Here is a 15,684-nt window from a genome sequence, read left to right as displayed (position 1 = left end):
ATATATATATATATATGGAGAAAAAGCTTCAAATTAAATTTTCACACTGTCACATTATCAAAATAAAAATGGAGTCTCGAGCTGAATTCTCACGCTGCCACGTTATCACTAATGGATTAAGGAAATTTTTTATATTCTTTTATCATTAATTAATATATATGTTATATTCATATAGCACAGTATAATATATACAAGGAAACAAAATATGCAGTAGACTATATACATTATATATAGATTAGCTGCTACTCATGAACAAATATATAAATTTGCATTTCCATATGGCGGGCACATTGTTGTCAATTGCTTTTTAAAGCACGTTTGATTGAATCTGCTATACCCTCTATAAACAAATAAACCATGTCCCTAAAATCTCTATCCGGTTAGGTGGTCAGACCATTTACCTAATCAGTTTCCGTTATTTATTCTCTTATATGAATCTTCTGATTGTACACGCGCAAAATGTAACATCCCATTCACATGATATAATTTGGACACCTAACATCTACTCCAACTATTATTGTGCTGCGCCTTCAACGATGGACTATGAAGTGGCAAATTTTTACATTATCGGGTCTTCCTGCACGTTGGCCATTACCACACACTTTCGGTGCTGGCATCAATGAGAACTTTATTTACGTGGTTTTGGCATGATAGAGTAACAACTTGATCCTAATTGAAACAATATTCGTATTACGCGATTAAAAATTTTATGGGATAAATAGTGGAGTGACATGCATGCTTGCTGTTACTGCAACTTATGATTATTAGGTGAGATCGATGTACTTGACACTGACATCTTTTGACAATAAATTTTGTAACCAAAAAGGACGATTGCATAAATTTTAATATTTTTCTATCATTTTCCCAAGTAGAGAAGTTTATAGAGGGTTTTTGTTCTGTTTTTCTGCTTATTTTTCCAGCAAATTATTATATGACGATCATATCGCATAGTAGAAGGAATAAATGTCATTGCAGATTCGACCTTTCCTCCTCGATTGTTTTCTGTGGTGTGTGACATTCGGTCTATTTCAATTAGTTTAAGTATGATACTTTAGTTTATTGAATAAAACTTCCAATGATTGGATATAACACATGAAATATTAAAGATTTACATATATATCTATATATTAACGAATTTCTTTTGTTATTAGTGAGGCTTGTCGATATAATACAATGAAATATAAATTCTAATAGCTAATAGAAAGGCACATGTAGTCCCAATTAGTATAAAATTTGGAACATCTGGTTATCAAGCAAGAGCGTATTGTACTGCGCTATACCCTCTTTGATTATATATTATCAAAATTTGAATACTAAAAATATTGCAAATTTGTATTTTTAAGTAGTGGGTAGATATCTATTTAAACAAATTTAATTTCTTAGTTATGCTTTCTTTATTGAGAGGTGGAAGGATTAAATAGAGAAAATAAGTTAGAGAAAGGGAAAGAGAAGAAAGGAACTATGTAAATATATTATTCTATAATGTTTTCGCGAAACATCTATACTATTATATAAAGTACCAAATGTAATATACAAAACCAAAATTTACTTCGAAAATATTAATCCAAAATATACTGATGCTTGAGTTCATCGGTAAATTTAATGAAATTAACCAATTTTATTAAATTATTCTTTTTTTTGGATTGATTAGTACAGATATTTATTACTTATGACGCTATATATATAGAGAGAGAGAAACGGAATGATCTAATGACAATAATTTTTTCTTAAATAAAGAAAAATAGAATAAAGAATTGCAAGATCAATAAGAACCTAAGACATCATAATTGAAAATATTCTCCACCAATATTATGTAAATAAATGTTACGCATGATATTATTTTGAGAAAAATAAATATGCGTGTGAGTATCAAAATGGTATTCTACTCCACTTTTACAGGATATGATATATTTAGATAAATCTAGATGTAGGTAAGATATGTTAACTTTGAAATTTTCTTGGAGGATGTGAGAAGAAATTAAAAAAATTGACATAAATCTAAAAAAAATTAAAGTTTACTGAGAAAATGTTAAAAATGGGAAAGAAAAGGGTAAACATAGAAGAAATTAAGAATAAAGGACAGGTGTCCTTATCTTCTCGTAATGCACAGCAAACAACAGTTATAGTATATTTAAGAGATTAAACCCCGTTTGGATAGAGAGAAATTTAATTTTAACTTTAATTTTAACTTTAATTTTAACTCAACACACTACACAATAAAAATACACGTTTCCCAAGTCAAATTTATAATCACATCTCATTTGTCCTTTTTCACAATCAAAATCAAAATCAAAATAACTTTAACTCTGAATCCAAACGGCCCTTTAAATGTTTAGAAGAGAGTATAGTGCAGTGACGCACGTTCTCGTCTGTTGACCTAGAAATTACAGATTTAATACGTAGTGAGATTATATGTGCCCTTTATTAATTATTAAATATTCTTTTTCATTATTTTAGATTACAACCCTCTTTTGTAATAATAATAATTAAAAAAAAGAGGGAGATATGTAAATGTCTTTATGTATGTTTCGGCCTCCATGTTTGACCCCTGATATTTTACTCATTTAATTTTTTATCGTACTTACCCATATTCGGGGTGATAGTGAAATTTTTCCTCATACAAATGCCCAGTTGAAGTCAGCCACATGCTTCCTGGAAATTCAGGGCAGCGCTTCTCGGAAAGGAAAGGGAACGCATGCTTTGGATTGGAAGGTTCGGTGGTCGTTGAATTCACCTTAGCATCGATAACGTCATTCTATATCATCCTCTCCTAGGCGGCGTGCCGGAAGAACTTTTCTTTTCGGAGACGTTATCGGTACTGGTTTTAGCTTATACCTCACTGTCCTCTCGGATGATGACGAAATATATAAAAGGTTGGGGAGCAACCACTCCAATATTCTGATTTCCACGAAGATAAGAATTAAAAAGTTTGGAGTCTTTTTTTATTGTTGTTATTAAATGGTCGGCTTATTTTAATTGGGATATAAATTGGCTGCTATCTAGTATTATTAAATTAGAAGAAGATTGGACAAATGATGATGCCATCCCTCGGAGGTTAACTTGAAGATAGCATGTTGGATTTGTAATCTTCCATATGTAGCATTTCCATTACTGAAGAGTCAAATATATGCCCGCATTTCCGATAGTCAAAAGGGTCGATGACATGTTCGTGACAGCGGGCGGGAAGAAATCTCTCTTTATATATGTATATATGCTAATAAAAAATGAAGGCCTTGAGAGGCCATCGCCCATGGCCTTCGAGGCATGGCACATGCATGCATATTGCATATGATAGTCAATTTTAAATGGCGGAAATGATCCTAACATGTGAAAATTGTACCCCTGATGTGTAAAATTGAGGGTAAGGACACAAATTTATGTACTCGTTCTCGACGCAATAACTTGTACCGGTAACATGTGGTAGGGAAGGCAACAAATATGGACTCTGAGAGAGTTCAATATTCAGGAATACGACAAAAGTCTCAAGTGCACTTTCTTTTTATTAAATGTATTTTAAACGAAAACAGTATTTAGTGAAAATCTTTCAAGTAATATATAGTTTAGGTTAAAATTAGCAATTGTAATGTGATTTTCTCTTGCATATCAAAAAAATTGCTTTTGCTTATTATGTATTTTAAGTATTAATCGAGTATTAATAGATTATTATGAAAGATGCTTTTCGACAATTTTATTTCAGTATTTTCCCATCAGTGACATCGCTCCTGCAACAATCAAATTATTCTCTTATTATGTAGTCTAGCAATTTCATCGTGTCCCACAATCTATGCGAAAATCCCATACACGGCCCTCCTTTCCATGGCCTCCTATCCAAACAATTTGTGAAAAGGAAGAAGAATAACTGACAGAAGAGAGGACAAATGACACATTGTATATTGCACCAGGACGACAGTAGATACTTTCTTTTTTTCTTTTATTAGGGGAAAAAAAACAAATTCTCACTCCAATATATAGTTGGTCAAAAAATTGTTATGCGTTGTCGGATAAAGTAAAAGTTGATGGCATCCACATAAATGAGATTTACGGGCCTAGATCATATGTCACTAGGATTGTTTCATCCTTCGAAATTGTTGGAGCAATATTTTCCAGAATTTTATCTATAAAAAAATAAAAAATAAAAAATAAAAAAGATATTGCTAGGGAAAATGACCCAGAACCTGAACTCCAAGTGGGCCTAATGGCTGGTTTGACTCCAGAAGCTCAAAATCCAACTCAGGCTAAGTCCATTTGAATGAAAGCCCAGATCACCTCAAAATGGGCCAGTTCGGACCAGATTTCGCGCAAGCCCAATTCAACAATTGACCGGAGATTAACCTCGGGTCCTCAGCAGTAAGATGCAACTATCACGTGGTGTCACCGGAAAAAAAAAATCCCAAATATGTCTGTAATTATGTGAGATGCCTCATTGAGAAGTGATGAAGCGTTTTCGACAAAACTTGGGCATAATGTGTGATAGTAGAGCACTCGTATGAAAACGCATTACGATAGGAAATACTCGTAACTTTTTCCAGGACAGTAACATACTTTTTCCAGGACAGTAACTTTTTTCTGAAAGGTAGATTGCATGCATGTGCATGCCGAGCGAAAACCCCTGTCGGGTCATTGCCTACTGTGTACAGCCAGTCAAACTTAGTAAACAAAAGTAAAAAGGATATTTGTCGGTCTTATATGCTACTCTATATTCTACCCAGCCCATTTAAATCTAACTCCAAGGGATTTGGATTAGTGATAAAGAGAAATTTAAATATGTAAGAATATATTATGTATTTACATAATTAAGGAAATAATCTCTTATTTATGTGGCCCTCATGTCACAAAATATTCGGTTATTTGAGTGAGATATTTCATATCTTGTGTATTACAGTTAATATCCTTTTGATGGGAGGATATATAAGGAAATAATATTCTGAGGGGTCCCTAGTTCCGCCTCATTAAAAGGGCCTGTGTCTCCATCTAGACGTCCCATACGGAGAGGTTAGGAGTTAGAAGACACTCTCAGTTTTATTTACAAGTCTATCGTGTGACGAGTGGAAAATCATCGACGTCATCAAAGCAATGGCTGGAGGTCAGTTTATTCCGCTGCATAATTTATTACTATTAGATTAAATATTAATCTTACAGTTGGTATCAGAGCCAACCTTCATGCCATGCTTGATGCTATAGTCGTGCTTGATGATTTTATCATGCAATTAGGGTTTATGATTTTCCTGCCGATTAAGGTTGATTAGATCTGATTCTTGCAATTAGGGTTTCAATTATAGCAATTGTTGCTTGTTTTCTATAAATGATTTGAATTCGACCTTAATCATGCCGGATTAGGGTTAATTAAAGCAAATTATGGTCAGATTAAGGGTTTAAGGGCCTCAGGTGGCCGCGGTCAGCCTTAGGGCGGCCAAAAGTGACGGCCAAAGGGTCACACTAGTCCCAGAATCGATAGAGGCCGTGGTTCCAACTGTGGCTCGAGCGGGCAGAGGGAATCGAACCCAAGATCAAAACCATTCCTGACCCGCAACCTCGTTTAGTGGCCTGCCATCGACGCCACAGTCAAGGCGATGCAGTTGCGGCCAAGCGAGGGTTGCGGGTCACGCCTTATAGGTCTTGGGCCCTCGGTCGCAGCCGTCAATGAGTCGGATCGAGTCGCGAGCCGCGTCTGTGGTGGTCAATCCAATCGGAGTCCTAGCCGATTCTCAATCCCGAGCCACCCCGGTCCTCCTCGATCCCATCCCCCTTTTCGGTCACTGTCGCTCTCCTGAGCCTAAGCCTAGCCAACGAAAGTTGCGGCCAGCAACGCGCGTGCGTCGTCGTTTTCAAGGTGGCCGTGATCGGCAGGCATGGTGGCTCTCAGGTTCCACGGGAGTTGGCGGTGCTAGGGTTTTTCGAGGTTGAGGAGAAGTCGGGCGGGAAGATGAAACCCGAACCTGACCCGTTTCAGTTTTTGGTCTCGCCCAATCCAATCTCGACCCGCACCAGTTTTAGTTCTCTTGGGCTGGGCTTGGGCTCAAGCCCATTAGGTCAAACTCAGCCCAGTTGACTCATTTTGATCGGTCCAATGACCAGTTTGACTGGTTCGTGTAACTCTGCCCGGTTCAGACTGGTTCAATTATTTTCTGGTCCGGTTATGATGCTATGTAGTATGGTTTTAAGGATATAGGAGCAGCCAAAGCACCTTATATAAGGCAAATCACTTTTAGTTAAATTACAATATAGTTATTAGTATCAAATTATAATCGAGTCGTGAGATTAATCGCTTTGCCCCAAAGGGTAGTTATTAGTCTTGGGACTTAGATTAGTCTGATAAAGTAAATTTTGGTATTATGGTGGGATTGTTCTATGCCCAAAGGATTAATGAATGTTTCATCGTAATTATCAAATTCGCTTGTCTCACTAGTAAATTCATGTATTTTTGCGGCCTATTCACAAAGGGAGGAGAAATTTACTATATATGGTTATTTCTTATTTTGCATAGCACTTAATTGATGTCATTGATCTTTGCAGCACTTCCTCAATCTATTCTTGAAAATATTGCTTATGTTCCTATACGTGATGGACAAAATATTTCTGACTAGGAGGAGTCGGTTCTTTTCACTCTGGGGTACATTGACCTGGACTATGCGCTCCGTGAGGAGGAGCCACCTGCTCCACGGATACAGATGCGCCTGAGGTCAAGGAGAAGTATGAGTGGTGGGAGAAATTCAACCGCTTAAGCCTCATGCTCATGAAGTCTCCTGTAAGTAAAAGCATACAGAGAGTTGTTGGTGAGGTGACTAGAGCTAAGTATTTTCTGAAGGCAATTAAGGAACAATTTGCCAAATCAGATAAGGCCTTGGCAAGTACCCTGATGAAGAGATTGACTAGCAAGACCTTCAACAGTTCAAAGGGTGTGCATGCACACATTACGAAAATGAGAGACTTGGCAGCTCAACTCAAGACACTGAAGATTGATATCTCTGAGCCATTCTTGGTTGACTTCATTCTCAACTCCTTACCAGTCGAGTATGGACCTTTCAAGATCTCCTACAACACACATAAAGAAGAGTGGTTCATTACAGAACTCTTGACCATGTGTGTTCAAGAGGAGGAGAGGATGAAGCATGACAAGCCTGAAGTTGCCCATCTGGCTACCCGTCCGAAGGGTAAGGGCAAGAAAGATCATGGGAAGAGGCATTATAAGGTGCCATTCAAAACGGATGGCAGTAAGGTGAAGTGCTTCTACTGCAGGAAAGATGGGCATGTAAAGAAAGATTGCCCAAAATATAAGAAGTGGCTTGAAAAGAGAGGTATCTCAATTTCTTTAGTATGTCATGAATCATTTTTTGTTGAAACTCCTAAGAATACATGGTGGATTGACTCTGGTTCTTCAATCCATATTGCGAACACCATGCAGGGCTTTCTCAACCTAAGGAATCCGATGGAAAGTGAGAGATTCGTCTACTCAGGAAATAAGAGAAGCTCTCAAGTCGTTGGAGTTTGGACATTTAGGATAATTCTGTCTTCGAGATATGTTTTAGACTTGAATAATGACTTTTACATTCCAGACTTTTCTAGAAACTTGATTTCTATTTCCAGACTGGTTGTATTTGACTACAAATTTTTATTTGAGAATAAATTGATAATCTTTAGAAATAATTCTGAAATTGGTAGTGGTACCATGATTGATAATCTCTTTAAAGTTGATTTACATCCCGACTTTGAGCAGAATTATTTATGTTTGCATGCAATTGCTGGTATTAAGAGAAATACTGTGGATGAAAATTCCTCTCTACTTTGGCATAAGAGGTTGAGACACATCTCTTTAGAAAGGATTAAGAGATTGGTAAAAGAAGGAGTCATAAAGACTCTGGACGACACCGATTTTAAGACTTGTGTGGATTGCATAAAGGGAAAGCAGACCAACAAGACATCCAAGGGTTCTCGAAGGAGTTCTGAGCTTCTCGAAATCATACATACTAATATCTGCGGTCTATTTCCTACTTCTTGTTTAATAGTCAAAGATATTTTATCTCCTTCATTGATGACTGTCAGCACCCCATTTTGGCTCACCTTTCCAAACGATGATATCAGCAATGATCCAAGCCACAACCTGAGCAGAATACAGAAAAACGACTTAACGGAGCAGAAAATCACTATTCATCCTCAAGTCGGCAAAATCGGGCAAATGACACATGCATATGACAGAAGGACTCCAGGGGTCACCAAAGGGTAATAGAGTGACTAGAGAGCTCAGCAATATCCAAAACCGGCATTTTCAGTATATCACACGGACAGTTCTATTTTCCGATAGTTCGCTCGATCATCGGAAGACAGCCAATATTGGACCCCAAAAATCCACTCCAATGCCAAACAGATGAAAAGTGTCCCCAAAGGCATTTTGCAAATCATCTGCTCTATACAGAACAACTTTCTGTATATAGACAACTTTTCAGTGGAAGTCCAAAAATGCCGGTTTTTCGAAGAAAAGTTAATTCCAAATATCAGATGCGGCCATGCCCCTCAATCATACAGAGCACGAGCAATGCTTCATATTGTATTTTAGAAGCCATACAGACACTCTGAATAACTTCCGAATGACAAAACGGGCATACCCTTCTTCGGAAGAGCGTAACCGGAGAGTGGTCTGATGGAATTACGGCAAACGAAGTTCACACTACATTGCCCTGAAAACTCCAGCGGACATTCGCAATTGGGCAAAACAGACAGCAAAACCCTTCACGGTTTCCCGAGTAACCTCCGAGGGGCACAAAAGGCCATTTTCAGTGAAAATCCATATCCGGAGGTCCTCTTTGGGGAAACTTGACGCCGGATGCTTACCTTACACAATGCTAGCCTTCTCAAGGCTCAATGTGGAATTGTCGGAATGAATCACACAACTCATCTAGACCCCTCGAGCAGTGCTTTAAGGGTCTCAGATGCACTTTTCATATCCTTAGAGGCCCAATCTCAGCAAACAGAGATCGCAGTAATCTCCGGATCGCCCAAGAAACTCAGAAAGCAATCTGAGAAATCCAGTTTCGGCCTCCTAGGACATCTCCGGCTCCATATTTGTAAATAAAACAAAATGCAAGCCTAGCAAACCAGAGTACCGAAAGGGCGTGCGGGATATAGGCCCGCACGTAACATGAACCCCCGAACACGGATTTTCCGGTTCCGCACAGATCAATGCCTTAACGACAAACTAGGTGTTCCATACCCCTAGACTCGGGTAACTTATCCGCCCTCGACCTACGGATCGTAAAATGATAAGTGGCGACTCCTTCTCTCACGCGTGTCCGTCACGCGTCCCCACGGGAAGGTGGACACTCCCAAGCCGCGCGATCCAAAAGCGCGCAATGCGGGCCCCGACGAGAATCCACATTCGGGTCCGTACAATGACCATTCCAAATATATGTATCTCTATCTTCTAAATGAAAAGGCGGAAGCTCTTGATGCTTTCAAATCATTTAAGGCAGAAGTAGAGAAACAGAAAGATAAGAAAATTAAGATCGTTAGATCTGATAGAGGTTGGGAGTACTACGGACAGTACATAGAGAATGGACAAATGAGTGGTCCATTTGCGAAATTCCTCGAAAGATAAGGTATAGTTTCTCAATACACAATGCCTGGCACACCACAACAAAATGGTGTTGCTGAAAGGAGGAATAGAACGCTTATGGATATGGTAAGAAGCATGATTGCCCATTCTGAGTTGCCACTGTCATTATGGAGTAAAGCTTTAAAGACCGCTGTGTATATATTAAATAGGGTTCCTATCAAGGCAGTTCTTAAAACACCGTTTGAGATCCAGTGCGGTTGGAAACCTAGTCTGAATCATTTACACATATGGGGTTGTCCTGCTGAAGTAAGGGTGTATAATCCTTACATAAAGAAATTGGACACAAGGACTATTAGCGGTTTTTTTCATTGGCTACTCCGTTAATTCGAAGGGTTTCAAATTCTATTGCCTTTCACACAGTCCCCGAATTGTCGAATCAAATAATGCAAGGTTTCTTGAGGATGTTGAACCTAGTAGGAGTAATGGTACTCGAACTATTGAGTTTGAAGAAACTCAAGAAGATGTTTTGGTACCTACAATACCTTTGGTTTCATTAAAGCATAATCGATCGGTCGATCATAGAGAGCAACCAAATCAGGAACAAACTGCTCCTGCTGAAGTTATGGCTCAACCAGAAAAGCCAACTTGTACTATTCAGGGCACTAAACAAGTTGATTTAAGGAGATCCTCAAGAACTAGGAGACCTGTTATTTCTGATGACTATCTTGTATACTTTGTGGAGTCCGACTTCGATGTTGGACCTAAGGAAGACCCCCACAACGTTTTCACAGGCCATGAGTGAGGATAACTCTTCATTTTGGTTAGATGCCATGAAGGATGAGTTAGATTCTATGGCTAAGAATGGAGTCTGAGATTTCGTCGAATTACCAGAAGGGGCGGTAGCAATTGGCTGCAAATGGGTATATAAAACCAAAAGAGATGCTTCTGGTAATGTCGAACGATATAAGGCTAGACTTGTCGCCAAGGGTTTTACTCAACAGAAAGGTATAGATGACCACGAGACCTTCTCTCCGGTTTCTAAAAAGGACTCGCTCAGGATTATTATGGCATTGGTGGCTCATATGGACTTAGAGTTACACCAGATGGATGTGAAAACGGCTTTTCTTAATGGGGATCTTGATGAGGAGGTGTACGCGAAGCAACCTGAAGGGTTTAATGATGATAGTCATAAAGTGTGCAAGTTAAAGAAATCTATATATGAACTAAAACAAGCATCCCGCCAATGGTATCTAAAGTTTCACAAGGTCATCACCTCATTCGGATTTTCTAAGAACCTTGTTGATCAATGTATATACTTTAAGGTCAGTGGGAGTAAGTTTATTTTCTTAGTCCTATATGTAGATGACATACTCCTTGCAAGCAATGACTTGGGTTTGCTGGAAGAGACTAAGTAGTTTCTCTCTGCTAATTTTAAAATGAAGGATATAGGTGAAGCCTCTTATGTTATTAGCATAGAGATTCATAGAGATAGGAAACAAAGAACTTTAGGACTGTCTCTGAAAGCCTACATTGATAAGATATTGCAGAGATTCGGTATGAAAGACTGTCGGGCCTCTCTAACCCCTGTAATCAAAGGGGATAAATTCAATAATGACCGGTCACCTAAGGATTAGTTGGAACTTGAGCAGATGAAGAACATCCCATATGCATCCGCAGTTGAAAGTTTAATGTATGCTCAGGTCTGCACGAGACCTGACATATGTCTGGCAGTTGGATTGCTAGGACGTTACCAGAGTAATCATAGGATCCAACATTGGGTTGCTGCAAAGAAAGTGATGAGGTATCTTCTGGGAACCAAGGACTACCGATTGACCTACAGACATACCGACCATTTGAGGGTGGTTGGTTATTTGGATGCTGACTTTGCCGGATGTGTAGATTCCATAAAGTCTACTTCAGGATATGTGTTTCTTCTTGCTGGAGGAGCCATTTCCTGGAGGAGTATCAAGCAATCTATGGTGGCTACATCTACTATGGAGGCAGAGTTTATTACGTGCTATGAAGTCGCGACACAAGCACTATGGTTAAAGAATTTCATAAGTGGTCTTCAAGTTATTGATATCATACAGAGACCAATCCAGATCTATTGTAATAACACAGCTGCTGTGTTCTTCTCTAAGAATAACAAAAGTGGCAGCAGAAGTAAGCATATCGATATCAAGTACCTCAGTGTGAGGGAGTATATCAAGAAAGGCGTGGTGATTATTGAACACACCAATACAGGTGCTATGATTGCGGATCCAATGACCAAAGGTTTACCCGTAAAACAGTTCATTGGTCATGTTGGATGTATGGGTCTATACGCAATGTAGTTTTTTCTTGATATGTTTTGGACAATTATGTATTACTTTTGTTATTTTAGAGAATAAAGTTGAATTATATTTCCCATCAGTTGCACAAATAAAGTATTGAATTCATTGGAATATAAAGTAAGACTCATGTAACTTATTTTAAGTTACAAAATTTTCCCTTTAGTGCTTATTTTGGGAGTATTGTACATCGTGACACATGGATGGGAAGTACTCTCTCACCAGTTATCACCGCCATGGTTCGTGTGTAGCATTCTCAGGGTAAGTGGGAGGTTTCCACAGTTCAGGGAATATCAAGTTTGGCCAAATAAAGTTTATCACTCATAGATATGTGTCATGGGGCCAAGTTGGAGAATGTAAGAATATATTATGTATTTACATAATTAAGAAATAATGTCTTATTTATGTGGCCCTCATGTTACAAAATATTCGGTTATTTGAGTGAGATATTCCATATTTTGTGGATTACAGTTAATATCCTTTTGATGGGAGGATATATAAGGAAATAATATTCTGAGGGGTCCATAACTCTACTTCATTAAAATGGCATGTGTCTCCATCTAGACATCCTATACGGAGAGGTTAGGAGTTAGAAGACACTCTCGGTTTTATTTGCAGGTCTATCGTATGACGAGTGGAAAATCATCGACGTCATCAAAGCAATGACTGGAGGTCAGTTTATTCCGCTGCATAATTTATTGTTATTAGATTAAATATTAATCTTACAAAGTATCCACCCGATCCCGAGCTCAAAATTTCTTAGAGTTACCGGAGCGCTTCTGGCGTGATTATCCGCTCCGTGCGTCGCCGGGAGTTCACAGAGCCATGGAGATTAGTCGGGCGAAGTGTGAACGCCCTAGATTAGCAAAAAAAAATCGTTTAAGTCCACTCGTTCATTAGATACTGAGATTGGACTTAACTCCAATGGACAAAATCTTAAACGGGCAAGTTATATTATTACCGATAGTGATTTTGGTATTCTGTGCGCAATATAGATTGCGCACATATTAAAAGTTGATTTAGACGCCGACAACCACCCTAACATGTAGAATTTGTATATACTGAAAATCAATCATACGATGCAATTTCTGAGAAAGCCATGGTAAGATACTTTACACGCGGTACGGATATGCCACAAATTTCTGAAGTGTTTGAATTCCATGAAATGTCATGAAAACGTAATGCCAATACTAACGAATCCCGTCAAGGATACCACTCTTTTACTTTCTCTTCTTCCAATTTCCCATTTGCTACCAACCCATTTTCCTTGGCTTCCTCGATCGATTTTGCAGCATCTTTATCCTCCGATTCCTTCGCTTTCTCTTCTTCTTAGGACTTCTTCTTCGCTTCTTCCTCCTCCTCGGCCTTCTTCTTCGCTTCCTCTTCCTCCTCAGCCTTCTTTCTCGCTGCTTCCTCCTTCGCCTCCTCGAGAGCATTGATCAAGCTCCTCAAGCAAGTCTCTGGAGTTTCTGTGCTCGACTTGGGCATCAAGTTCTCCGCCACATCAGCTGGAGTCATGTTTGTCTCCTTCAGCATCGCCTCTATCGTCCCGAACAGAGGATGAGACTCCACATCCAAATAGTTGTTCGCAAGCACCTTGAAAGCTTCAAGGCAGCAGTAGGACATCTCAATGTGCTTGTCCATCCTACCTCTCCTGATGAGTGCTGGGTCAAGCTTATCGAAGAAATTAGTTGTGAAGATGATGATCCTCTCCCCCCCACAGGCTGACCAGATCCCATCGATGAAGTTCAAAAGTCCAGATAGAGTGACCTTGCTCTCTTTGGTCTCCTCTTCCTCCTTCATCTTTTTAGCAGGGTCCTTACCTTCCTCATCCTTGTCATCCTCTTTCTTCTTCTTTGCCTTCTTCCTCTGTCCTGTGAGGTCGAGTGAGCAGTCAATATCCTCGATCACAATTATGGACTTGCCCGAAGTATCAATCAGCAGCTTCCTCAACTCCGAGTTGTCCTTGACCGTTGTCAGCTCCAAATCGTACACATCGTAACTCATGAAATTCGCCATAGCAGCAATCATCGTGGACTTGCCTGTCCCTGGCGGGCCATAGAGGAGGTACCCTCGTTTCCAGGCCTTCCCGATCTTTTTGTAGTATTCCTTCCCTTCGCTGAACTTCTTTAGGTCGCTCATGATCTCCTGCTTCTTCTTTGGCTCCATTGCCAGGGTATCGAAGGTCGCGGGGTGCTCGAAAACCACGTGGTTCCACTTGGTTGACTTGTAACCAGACCTGCAATTAACCAATCAATTCTTTTAATAAAAGCCTTATAATTTAGCTTTTAGACCAGACTATTACCATGATATGTGAAAATTTTAACATTACCAGTTTCCGCTTGGGGTATTGGTGAAGAGCTTCCTCTGCCGATTCTTCATTGCGATTGCCTTCCCCTCATTCACAACATGCTTGATATACGTATCCGTGATCAAGTCCCGGTGACGTTTATGGAAGGTGAGCCTGTAGAACCTCCTCTCTTCCGTGGCAGGATAGAACGACAGGGACATGCCCCGGGGAACTATCTTGTTGGAGGACCACCAGAGCTTGGCGCCCTGGAACTTGTCCGTGACCTCCTCGTTGTCTGCCATAGTTAGGATCAAGGATTGGCTGCCTTTGATGGTATCAGCCTTTAGCTTCTTAGCTCTCATGGTCGCCTTCTCGGTTAGGTAGTTCTGGATGGCGGTGTAGACGTCACTCTTCTTGAACCACTCGCCCGTGTACTCAGGGAAGGTGATCTCGATGTAGGGATACAACAATCTAACGAGTTTGCTGGTGTATTTCTCGAGAAGGTCACGAAGTTGAGGCGGGAAATGGTCTCGGAAGAGGGCCATGATTATCATCAGACCCCCGACCGCTGAGCTCAGTTGTATAAAAAGGTCTTGCATGATCGTATTTTCTCCCTGCGGTCTTAGTATATCTTCGAGATTATTTAACTTCGAAGCTTTGAGTATTTGTCCTCCAGTTGCTTGCTCTATATGTAGGGAGGGGGAGACCAGCAAGCAAACAGAGAACCGATCTAATGAAGTCCACAACTTGCTCATCAAGTCATTGAATTTACTTCTTTACTCAATATTATATTTGCGAGTGGACTCATGTGCTTTTTTAAATATATATATATATATATATCACATCGCGTTGTGTTATCATATACAAAAATATATATATTTTTGCCATCAACAGTAATTTTTTTGGTGATATTATTAAAACCAAGAAGAATTGGGAAACCCTATCGGTTTGTCACATTACCACGTAATATTCCCGTTACATACAAGACTTTCTCATGCTCTTAGCAGGAAAATACCGAGAGGCTTACAATTTGTGTTAAGTATATATGGAAAGTTCTATGGTGCAATCGGTTGCACCCTGCGATCAAAATAAACTACTATTGAGATAGAGGGCATCACGTAGTGGCTCATACTTTTCGCCTGATAACCAAAAGTATTTAAAATCATAAGGTTCATGCACATAAATCTTAAAGTAGCGATTGGACCCATCTCTAACTAAAAAATTCGAGCTGATAGATTGTGAAATCCATTTTCTTATAAGACGCTCGATTACTAAAAGTCAGCAAGAGATTTGGTGTGGTGTGAGCCCACACAAACGCACAAAAGTATAATCAATTCTGACACTTCTCTATAAGCTATTGGACTCATCTCTAATCCAAAAGTTCGAGTTCGTAGTTGTGAAATACAATCTCTTATTAACCCATATTTTTATATTTTATTTTTTCGTGTGGGATTAACCCTCAACAAGTGTAATAACCTCCCTTTGTTTGGACCGAAAGAAATGAAAGGGGAAGGGAG

At 39.4% G+C, this 15,684-nt stretch overlaps 1 protein-coding gene across 1 annotated transcript; it reads right to left on the bottom strand.

Annotated features, from left to right (window-relative positions):
* Positions 1-12,844: 12,844 nt before the first annotated feature.
* LOC116195000 (AAA-ATPase ASD, mitochondrial-like) lies at positions 12,845-14,830 on the bottom strand. The gene is made up of 2 exons (XM_031523945.1): positions 14,210-14,830; positions 12,845-14,116 (listed from the first exon to the last, which is right to left on the bottom strand). Exons 1-2 carry the CDS (start codon positions 14,764-14,766, stop codon positions 13,207-13,209), a joined length of 1,467 nt encoding a protein of 488 aa, XP_031379805.1. The 5' UTR covers positions 14,767-14,830; the 3' UTR covers positions 12,845-13,206.
* Between the last annotated feature and the right edge of the window lie 854 nt (positions 14,831-15,684).

Source organism: Punica granatum, chromosome 2 (genome assembly GCF_007655135.1).
Source record: "Punica granatum isolate Tunisia-2019 chromosome 2, ASM765513v2, whole genome shotgun sequence".
Classification (NCBI taxonomy): domain Eukaryota; kingdom Viridiplantae; phylum Streptophyta; class Magnoliopsida; order Myrtales; family Lythraceae; genus Punica; species Punica granatum.
This window is presented reverse-complemented; position numbering and strand designations above follow the sequence as displayed.

What these genes read in the sequence shown, in the direction of transcription:
- LOC116195000 (XM_031523945.1), bottom strand. Translation starts at nt 14,766, where the DNA reads ATGCAAGACCTTTTTATACAACTGAGCTCAGCGGTCGGGGGTCTGATG. An exon ending in AATACCCCAAGCGGAAACTG is followed by an intron (nt 14,117 to 14,209) that starts GTAATGTTAAAA and finishes GGTTAATTGCAG; the next exon opens with GTCTGGTTACAAGTCAACCA.